At 58.4% G+C, this 11041-nt stretch overlaps 1 protein-coding gene across 1 annotated transcript; it reads right to left on the bottom strand.

The window, feature by feature from the left end:
- Positions 1–1043: 1043 nt before the first annotated feature.
- FGFR4 (fibroblast growth factor receptor 4) lies at positions 1044–8829 on the bottom strand. The gene is given in 18 exon segments (XM_023753772.1): positions 1044–1713; positions 1812–1917; positions 2192–2329; positions 2563–2633; positions 2714–2836; positions 3204–3394; positions 3477–3587; positions 4776–4897; positions 4986–5131; positions 5232–5425; positions 5753–5891; positions 6013–6203; positions 6733–6856; positions 7317–7343; positions 7346–7491; positions 7607–7678; positions 7766–8029; positions 8721–8829. Coding segments are annotated over 18 exon segments (2421 nt in total). The 3' UTR covers positions 1044–1566.
- Positions 8830–11041: the final 2212 nt, after the last annotated feature.

Here is an 11041-nt window from a genome sequence, read left to right as displayed (position 1 = left end):
CACTGGCCTCGGGTACTGGAAGCGTCAGGCCTTGAACCTCCCACTGTGTTTCCCCCTCCTTCGGGAAGGGGGTTGGGGTGCTTCCGCGGCTCCTGGTCTGTGCTTTCTCTGAGAGGGAGGCCCCTGGAGGAGATACAGTTTTGGGGGGAAATGAATAGTTCAATTTGGGACATAGTGACTCAGAGAGGCACGGATGGGGCATGAGGAGACCCAGAGTAGGAAAGAACCATGGCCATGAGGTGCTGCTCAGTCTTCCAGCACCAAATTCTGGACAGTCCTGTGCCAGGAGGACAGGGCAGGAGAGAAAGCCAGGCCCCGGGCCAGGCATCCTCATCCCATGGTTCAGCGGCTGGAGAGCAGCAGCAGTAACCCTTGGGATGGACTGAGGAAGGTTCCAGGCTCAGAGCCCTGGGAAGCTGAGCCTCTCTACTCCCTCCCCCCAAGGGCATCTGAGAACAGGGCCTTGAGGGCTCTCTAGGGGAGGACCGGGCAGGCAGGAACAGCTGCAGTCCAGCAGGGAGGACAGCAACCAGCTGCTGCTGGGGAGACTGGCCAGGGCAGGCGGGGCAGCACGGCCCAAGCTCCCAGCCTGAGCGGCAGAGCGTGGGAGCAGGCGGCAGCCTCGAAGTTGGGTTTTGGGCTTTCATGCTGTGTTAACTGTCAGCTTGGTTAATGCTGAGCAGATGGGGGAGGGGCACTGCCAGCTCCCTTGGCAACAGCCTCAGGTCACGCATGTGCACAGGGTACGGGAGGCCTGCCCCGTGGACGGTGCTGTGTGGACTCCTCTGCCCATAGCACCCGTTCACACCATCACATACACAAGATGGTGCCGGTGAGAAACAGACCAAGACAGAGGTCCACCCCGAGGCAGCTGGAGGTGGACGTGGGACCCAAGGCCTGGCACAGAGGCCTGTCAGTCTGTCACCTAGGCAGAGCCCCCGGCTTGGGGATCCCTCCACCCTTTCCCCCCTCCATCCGGGATGCAAGGCACACATCAGGCACAAGGAGATTTATTTCAAAATAATAATTTATAAAAGGCCATTTGCTTCTGTGTTTTCGGCAGGCTTCCAGCGTCAGCTAGGCGCACAGGGGCCAAGCTCCTTCCACCAAGATGCTGGGACAAGCAGCAAAGGGGAAGTGGGGGGCGACCTGGGGAAAGGGGGTTCAGAGGCCCAAGATCTCTCTTGGTGTAGGGAAGCAGGGAGGTTCCAGGCTCTGCAGCCAGGTTCAGCCAAACCCCTGAAATCAGGATCAAGTGTCAAGGCCCAGGATGCCAAGCAGAGCCCTATATTTAGGCTATTAGAATGCTCGGGCCATGACTCCCAGGGCAAGGGCTGGGCCTTGAGACTAGGGTTGAACTCTGAGTTGGGAACCCAAGGCCAGAGCCGGAAGCCTCAACTAGGGACCCCAGGACCAGGCACCGACCTCTCCAAAGCAAAACCAGAGACCTTGGACAGGACCCTGAAGTTGGACTGGGGCTGCCAAGATCAAGCACCACCAGGCTGCAACAGAGCCAGGAGGCCCCAGGCTGCTGGATGTCCTGCCTGTACAACCTCCTGCTCCTGCTCAAGTCTGCACCCCAGGACAGGGGAAGGAACTGGGCCCCAGTGGCAGGGGGTCATGGCTGAAGACAGAGTCACTGGAGGAGCAGGTGCTGCTGGCGTCCCCACCGGCTGGGGAGTAGGGTCCAAAGGTCAGGCGGAGGTCCAGGTACTGCGGGGAACAGTGCTGGTCAGCTCTGATAGTCAGCTCAGATAAAGCCCAAAGGGGAGTGGGCAGAGGGTGGTCACGGGACGGGAGAGGAGGAGTACCTCCTCAGAGATGGCCAGCAGGACCTTGTCCAGTGCCTCCACCAGCTGCTTGAAAGTGGGCCTCTGAGAGGGCGCCGCATGCCAGCACTCACGCATCAGCCCATACCTGAGAGGTGGGCAGGGTCAGAAGCACCCACAGGCCTGAGTGAAGGGAGGACCTCATGGCCCTCGTGGGTGGGCAGGGAAGGTTGGGAAGGGGAGGGGTCTAGTGAGGGGTGGGTGAAAGGGCACAGAAGCCAGGACCTCCCCACTGGGCCTGGGCCGAGGAGGTGGCAGTCACAGGGAGTTGGTGCTGATCCCTCCCCGGGGCCAGACCCTGAGGCCAAGTCAGAGCAGAGGGTGAGGACTGGAAAGTGGGGGAGAGTAGGGCATGGCCTCACAGCTCTGGAGGGCAGTTCGGGGGCCGGTCCATCCGATGCCCCTCCCGCAGCAGTGAAAACAGTTCCTCCACGGGGATGCCAGGGTATGGGGAGCCCCCAAGGGTGAAGATCTCCCACAGCAGGATCCCGAATGACCACCTGGAGGCAGAACCAGGGCTCAGCAGGGCACAGCTTCGCTCCCTGCTCCTGGGGCTGGGATGGGGGGCCCCGCAGGCATAATTCACCAAGCGGGGGTGGGGTAGGAGCTTTTTTTGGAGTTTGGTTCAACTCAGGTCCCAGGGCTATGCGACCTTGGGCAAAGGCTTTGCCTTTTCTGTGGGGTAGGACAAGGATCCTGGCAGACACTCAGGACCCCAGCATCCAGGACTCACACATCACTCTGGTGTGTGTAGACTCGGTCAAACAAGGCCTCCGGTGCCATCCACTTGACAGGCAGGCGGCCCTGGGAGGGAGAGGAGGAGGCATCGGTGCCAGTCCCACAGGTCCTACCCCCTCACCCCAGCTCTGCCCTGCCCCCCTCACGTTGCTGGTTTTCTTGTAGTAGTCAATGTGGTGGACGCCTCGGGCCAGTCCAAAGTCAGCGATCTTCATCACATTGTCCTCTGTCACCAGCACGTTACGGGCAGCCAGGTCTCGGTGGATGCACTGGGGACAGGGCAGGGGACTTAGGCTTATTAGGACACATAGCATCTCACGGTAACCTTGGTGGGAAGGATCATCATCCATTTTACAGATGAGGAAGTCAGGATGCAGAGGGGAGACCCGAGCAGTCCAACTTCAGGGCCCTCACGTTCTCTCATGTGTTCCCTCTTTCCCTGTCCTGCCTATGGTTAGGGAGTATGTGAGGACATGTGAGGACGGAATGGGGCAGGGACTGAAATCTACATACAGAAAGACTTAGGGTAATGAGAAAGGGGAGAGAGGGAGAAGTTGGAGACATTGAATGCCAGGGTCATAAAGATATGGAGATGGAGCAGTCGGCAGTGGCCCGGAGTGCTGCTACTGCCCTCACCTTTCGAGACTCCAGGTACTGCATGCCTCGGGCCACCTGGTAGGCGCAGGAGACCAGGGCAGGGAAGGAGAGTGGCCCCTCGCTGCTCCGAGGCCCATCAGGGCTGAGATCGGGGCCCGGGGGGCGCCGGGCCCGCAGGAACTCCCGCAGGTTTCCCTTGGCAGCACACTCCACAATCACGTACAGGGGGCCTGCACAGGCGCGGGAGACAGGGAGGCTGCCGAGGCTGTGCTCCCGCCACAACCGACCCCGCCCGGGCCCACTTCACCCCACCTTCTTGGGTGCAGACACCCAGCAGGTTAATAATATTTTTGTGTTGACCGATCAGCTTCATCACTTCCATCTCAGAGACCAGATCTGCCAAGTCCTTGTCAGAGGCGTTGTCTGCAAGGGCGACAGCCAGGGTGACTACACAGGGCAGGCTGTAGGGTGGGGGAGAGGACATGAAGCGCTGGACCAGGAGTCGAGAAGGTCTGGGACTGAGTCCCCACTAGGCCGCGTAGCCTTGATAAAGTCACCTAACCTCTCTGAACCCCGGGATCCTCTTGTGTGAGATGGGATACCATATCATGCCCTACCTCTCAGAGCAGTTGTGAGGATGCAACAAGAATCAAGGATCTAAAAGAAGTAGGCCTGCCGGTGAGGGGCCAGGAAACAGGAGAGGGGGAAGAGCTCTGAACAGGAAGGAAGCTTGTCTGCAGGGCTTGGCATTAGTCCCTGAATGGGGTGAGAGCTCCTGGGGGCGGAAAGCAGGCTGGCGCCCTGAGGTCTGTCTGACCAGGGCCTGGCGTCCATCTGGCCTGGGAATTCAGGGAGCCGCCAGTGGGGCACAGCTAGGGGAGGCCTGGAAGAAGGCTGTGGAGCAGGGGTGGGCCCTCAGGGCTGACCCGTGGCCCTGGGCCAATGACATACCCTCCCCACCAGACCTTGAAATGCACATTTCTCAATCTCTGCCTCCGGGAAAGTGCCAGGTGGCCCCAGCTGTGCAGAGAGGAGCTGGGGGTAAGGGGGCGGAGAACAGAACAGTGGTTTGGGCCACTCTGGTAGAGGGGCCTGGGAGACAGCAGTGAGAGGCCCCTGTGGGAGATTCCAGGAGTGGCCTAGGCACCTTGGGGCTCCTGCTTGGAGGCTGGGACTGAATTTGAGCAGAAAGGCTGTTCTCAAGTGGTAGAAACAACAGGACAGACCTGGGAAGGGCCCTGGGGGAGGCCGAGGGTGTGGCTTGAGGGGAATGAGGTGGTGTCCTACACAGCTGACAAGGTTACTTGAGGCCAAAGCTTACATAGGGTCAGGGCAGACAGGGGATAGTAAACCCCAGTTACCCCAAATCCTTATAGTCACCATCATCCCAAAGGGTAAGATTTTATGCATCAGGAATTTTTATGAACCTAGGGCCCTGAGGTAGGGACATGTGAGGAAACTGAGGCTCAGAAGTGACTTGCAGAGTTGGGCCTCAGGCCCAAGGGTGGGATCCGACAGCCTCTCCTGGCCCCCAGTGCTCACCTGATAGCACTATGAGCTCCTTCCGTTAGTCCCAAGGCCACAGTACCTCCCCCAGGCCGCCACACTCACCCTTGAGCATCTTGACGGCCACGGTGCTGGCTTGGTCAGGCTGGGCCGGGTCCATGCCTAAGGCCTCTGCACGCACCACCTGCCCAAAGCAGCCCTCGCCCAGGGGCTTCCCAAGCACCAGCCTAGAAATCAAGAAACCTGAGGTCTCAACCGTCCGGGCGTCCTTCCTGCCTGGAGCCTGCATCCACACCCCCACGCTGCACAGCATACCTGTCCCGGGGGAACTCCCACTGCGGGTCCAGAGGGAGGTCTAGACTCACGAGGCCAGCAAGCAAGGGGGGGCCGCTGGAGGAAAGACGGACGCCCCGCACCAGGGACGAGCTTGACTTGGCTGAGGAGCCTGACTCCAGGGAGAACTGCAAAGTGGGAGACTTGGTTGGCCTGCTGGCACGGAGCTGCGGTGGGATGGCAGGCCGAGAGTCTCACTATGGGACACGGGGGCGGGATGCGTAGTACCTGTCGGGCCAGAGGGAAGCGGGACAGCTTCTGCACCGAGGCGGGCTGCCGGGAGTGCCGACCGTGGAGCACCTGTCGGCGATACAGGCCGGCCAGCAGCAGGAGCACCACTAACACCAGAGAGCCCGACGTGTACAGGATGATGTCTGTGTACCTGGCATCGGGTGCCGTTGCTGTCCATGTGAGGTCCTCCTCTGTCCACAGACACATAACTGACCAGTCAGTGGTCAGATGGCTGGCCCTATACCCTCTAACTCAGGCCCTCACAGCTCCCGCCACACACGGATGCACACACCAAGAAAACTGTAATTATACTCAGTCCCACATAGTCCTGGGTCCCACCGACAGTCACATGTCGACATGCAGAGGGTCTGCTACATGCAGAATCCAACACAAAACCACACGCCATGTCCCGAGCTTAGATCCCACAGGCCAAGGGGTAATGTCCACCCGCAGGTCACAGCCCACTGCTGGATCAGAGTCGGACCCCGAAGCCTCTCCTGGCCACCTCAGGTGCTCACCTGGCAGCACAGTGAGCCAGGCCGACTGGTAGGAGAGGCCAATGGAGTTGCCTGCCAGACAGGTGTACTCGCCTGCGTCCTCGGCCGACACGTTACGAAGGTATAGGACCTCTACCTCTGAGCTGTTGATGTCTGTTGTCTGGGGATGGGAGACACATTCAGGGGTCACAGCAGGGCCTGGGGTCAGGAAGGGAGCTGGCAATCACCCTCCCCACCATGGGAGAAGGGTAGGGAAGGCTCGGGCACCGCAGGGGCTGGACCTTCAAGACTTGCACATAAGGAAAGCCGTCGGCACCGAAGTTGCTGCCGTTGATGACAATGTGCTTCAGCCACTGGATGTGAGGCTGGGCGTCACTGTACACCTTGCATAGCAGCTCCACGTCACTGCCCACTACCGCTGTGGTATTGGCCGGGAGCCCTGCCTGCAGGATGGGCCGGTGCGGGGACCGCTCTGGGGGCCGGGCCGGGCCGTCAACCCTGACCAGCGGCACCCACAGAAGCACCCTGGTCACCTGCCTCCAACTTCCCCAGCTCAAGGGAGAGACCTTCCTGATATGCAGCTCAGATCTTGTCTGTCTTCTGCTTACCCCGCTTAAACCTTCCATGCCTCCCCATTGCCTTTGGGGTCAAGGACAATTTCTCAGCCTCGCATTCAGAACCCTTCATGGCCTGGCTCCCCATGGAAATGCCACACCCCAGGCATACATCTCCCCACAAATGCATTATAGTCTTTACACTGAAGGCCTTTACTGAGCCCGTGCCCTCTGCCTCAATGTCTTCCCTACTTTTCTTCTTGGCTAATCTCTGCTCCTCCAGGCTCACGTTACCCTCTGTGCGCCCCTCACGCCCACCAGCACACTTGAAACAGTTTGAGTGACTCATCTAAGACTCAGTCCATGTTGCCTGCCAGACTGGGCTCTAACTGAGGGCAAATTCTGGGCTTCCACCCCCCACACTGCCTCGCTTGCCCCTCCGCTCACCCAGCACGTCCAGCAGATAGCTGTAGTGGATGCTGCCCACCGGATTCTCCACAAGGCAGGTGTATGTGCCACGATCCGAGGGCACCACGCTTTCCATCACCAGGCTCCAGTGCTGATGGCGCAGCTGGGGGGAGGGGAAGTGTCCACGAGGGGCCACTAACCCATGCCCCTGAGGGGAGTAGCGTGGGAGAGAGGGAGAGGGCAAGGCCAGGGACTTTGGGACAAAGGAGAAGACTCCAAGAATGTCTGAGCCCTGAGTTTTAGCTGTGCCACCTTTGCCAGCCTTTGCCCTCTGAGCCTCAGTTTCCTCATTACAGCCTGGAGCTGACCTTGCAGGGTCTGACCATGAGAATGAGCTGCCCAAACTTACGGATGCTGGTCAGGGATCCTTCCTCCTTTAGAAATGGAGTCGCTCGAGAGGCTAAGTCACTTGCCAGAGAGTGGCAGAGTGGGAACTTGAACCAGAGCTGTCCAAGTCCACCGCCTAGTGCTTCTTCTGGGGCCACACAGTGGCCTTCTTTATTCAAGAAGGAACTGGGGGTTGGTTTATAGGTATGAGGGGGCCTTGGAACCCGGAGACTCACCCGAACGCCTCCAATGCGATGCTGCGATGCTCCCCATGGAAGTCCTGTCCGTCTTTGAGCCAGCGGATGGTGGGCGTGGGGTTTCCGGCCGCTGGACAGCGGAACTTGACGGTGTTCCCAGCAGGCACTGCATGCAGTTTCTTCTCCATGCGCTGGGGGTGTGTCCAGTAGGGTGCTGGAGGGGAAGGAAGAACTTAGTGCCCCCAGGGTGACTACCTGCTTCCACACAGGTCTCTTCTCAGGGAGCAGCTGGGAGGTAGGGAAATGAGTCCTTGAGGACTTATACTGACCATGCTGTGGGTAAACATGCCTATTTGAAGGGCCATTGTGTTCCTCATCACCATTGCTGGAGGTCGAGGAGTCTATGTCAGGGATAGAGGGAGATATATGAGGCCAGGACAGGAGAGTGTCTTCCTAGGCACGCCTTAGCCCCTGCCAGACCCCCTTACCATCCATAACCAAGGTGACATTGTGCAGGACGAACATGGAGCCTCGTGCTAGGCAGAGGTAGTGCCCAACATCCTCGGGTAGGAAGCTGGCGATCTCCAAGCGGCCCCTCCAGCCTCGTACCCGGCCAGCAGGTGCAAGGCGAATGCCCTCCTTGTACCAGTGGCCACCACGCTCAGCCTTCCCACAGCATAACTGCACAGGCTGCCCAAGGACCACCGTCAGCTCCTGTTCTGGCTGCTCCGGGCTGGGGGCCAGGCAGGGCTCTGTGGGCCAAGGGCAGAGGTCAGTGAGCCCCGCAGCCCCAGTTGAGGCAGCCCCCACATAGATAGAACATGCTGCACATGCAGGGCACGAGCACCTCAGACACATGCTGGACACCTACTGCCCCTCAACATACACACAACCACATGCTCTAGATGCTACATGCAGAGGTAAGGCCATGCCTCTGATGCACATCACACACACGGTGAGTAGCACACCTGCTGGGCTGAACATGACACTGTCCAACACACACACACACACACACACACACACACACACACGCACGCACGCGCACACACAAGGAGCATGCTACAGGACACACATCACACCACTCCAAGGCATAATACCCTCCCAGTGCATACACCACACGTGAGGCCTGGGCCTCCCAAGCCACACACACTGCACAGAACACACACACACACACACACACACACACACACACACACACATCCAAGGGGCTCACCACCAGCTCTGCAGCCCAGCTCAGGGCCCTGGGCCCTGCAAGGCCAGTCCTCTTTCGTGGACACAGAGATAGGTGGATGCTTTCTGGGAGCCAGACACTGAGTCTCAATGGTTGCCACCTGCTGCCACCTCCCCAGGGCCTGGGCCAGGATTCTCTCCAGCTTTGCTCAGCCCCCTCTTGGTGCCAACTCTTCCCACCCCTGCCACCCTCTCCCACCTTAGAGGTCATACCCAGCTCCATTTCCTCAGAGGTCTCAAAGGACAAAGCTGGAGCCCAGAGTGCTCTCAGGAGGACCCCCAACAGGACCAGCAGCAACTGCATCTTCTTCCTGTTGCTCATGGGGCCCAGGCTGGGCTTTCCGCCGATGGCCTTCCTGAAACAGGGAGGGAGAAGAGTTCCTGCTTCATGTGCACCTTGGCTGGTGCTCTTCCCTTATTTTGCAGATGAGGAAACTGAGACAGGAAATGGCTGGCCACTTCCAAGCCCCCCCACCGCCAGGCAGCAGCAGGGCAGACTGGAAGCTGGTCCGCTGTTGCAGAGCCCAAGGCTGCCGCACAGTAGGTTGTGCAAGGGGGGGCGGGGGTGGGCGGGGCTTCCTGCTCTGCACTGGTCCTGCTGAGACCTTGGCACGAGTTCACAGCAAGGGCAGTTTTGGGATTCTTTCCTTGGAGGCAAGCAGAGAATGGAAACATATCTTCTGCTCACTCTTAGCACACATGATTTATTTTTTGCTGAATAAATGCATTTATTTCTGAAGAGCAAAAAAAACAAAATCTGAAACATAATACAAGGCCAAACTTCAGCATCTGGATGCTATCTGATCTGATCCCCACTCCTCATTAGCATTGCTGACATTTCCATGACCAGCTTTGGATACCTCCAGTAGCAGGGCACTTACTACTAACAAGGCAGCACACTCCATGGCCAGCAGTTCTTCCTTCTTCTGAACCAGAACTGCACCCTGGGAATATCTCTGCTTTTTGTGTCCCCACAATTCCATCTGAGACAATGCAGCCTCTTGTAAAAAATGTAGACTCTGGTGTCTGACAGAGCCAAGCTCAAATCCTAGCTCTTACCAACTTGCTTGTCCATGGCCATGTTTGGGTTGCTGGCCTCACAGGACTGCTTTGAGGATAAAAGAGAATGTACGTAGCCCTAACCAGTTTGGCTTGGTGGATAGTGCGTTGGCCTGCAGACTGAAGGGTCCCAGGTTCGATTCTGGTCAACGGCATGTACCTTGGTTGCGGGCACATCCCCAGTAGGGGGTGTGCAGGAGGTAGCTGATCGATGTTTCTAACTCTCTATCTCTCTCCCTTCCTCTCTATAAAAAATCAATAAAATATATTTTTCTTAAAAAGAGAGAATATGTGTAGGGGCTGGGTACACAGAATGTTGGAATGGTCTCCTTCCCCATCCCCTCCCTGTAATTGTCACCCAGGATCTGCCCTCCACCAGGCACCCCCAGGTCTTGTCAGGTGTGATGCACACACCCACCCCATCTGATTATCCTCTTCCAAATGCCGCCAAGGATGTCTCCTTACCCTCAAAGGAGCACTCAACACTGAGCGTCAGCTAGGGCAGGGGAAGAGGGTGACCAGCACACCTGGAGACCCACTGGCTATTACCTGGGGCTGGGTGACAGTTGGGGGTACTGGTTTCTCTGGGTCTACCTTGCCCAGGAAGCCCACCACACCTTCTCTCTTCAGCCACAGCCCCCTGTCCAGCTCTGGCTCTGAGGCAGGGGGCACTTGGCTTGTCCTGGGCAAAGCCATTATTTCCCTCTTCCCGGGGTTGCCCCTGCAGCTGGAGCATCAGCTCTGTTCATCTCCTCACCTCAACCCTGCCCCATTGCCAGTCCATTCTGCCTTCTCAATCCTTCTCCAGTCTATCCCACCTCCGCTTCCTGGACTCAGGGCAGGCCATAGTCATCTGTAGCGTGGGCCTTTGCAAACATCTCCCTGGGCTCCCCAGCCTCCATTCTCCAGCAGGCTTTAAAAATTACAAGGCTGCCATGTCAACCCCCTCCTCATCAGCTTACAAGTCCTTAATGGCTGCCTGTGCCCAGCGGGATCCAGTCCACACTGTACAGCATCCTAGACCTCCCTCCCAGCCTGGGCCACTCAGGTTGCACAGTCTGCCCGTTCAGTACCTTCAGCACTGAAGCCACTGGCTTTCAAAACTGGGCACATCTTGTCTCTTGACCTCTGTGTCCCATTTCTCTTCTCCACCTGGCTCAGATGCCACTCTCTCTGTGCCCACCCCGCTTCCGTGCCCCTCCTGGTAAAATCCCCCACCCTCACTTCTGTAGAGAGCTCAGCTCTCTGGGTTCACAGCTCCGGTTGGGGACGTTATATTTTCACCTTCAGGCTACCCTGACCTCATCACCCCAGGGTCCTTAGCAAGGTCACAAGCGGACAGGGGACCGCAGTGCCCGACTCTGGCACCAGGTAGTCCAGGGTTCGCTGCCAACCTCCCGCATTCAAGCGCTGGGGGACCCTGGGCAAATGACTGCACCTCCTCGAGCCTCAGCTTTCTCATCTCCACTCGGGGC

Source organism: Myotis lucifugus, unplaced genomic scaffold (genome assembly GCF_000147115.1).
Source record: "Myotis lucifugus unplaced genomic scaffold, Myoluc2.0 scaffold_1, whole genome shotgun sequence".
Taxonomy (NCBI): Eukaryota; Metazoa; Chordata; class Mammalia; order Chiroptera; family Vespertilionidae; genus Myotis; species Myotis lucifugus.
The sequence above is the reverse complement of the archived record's forward strand: the minus strand, read 5'-3'. Positions and strand labels throughout refer to the sequence as shown.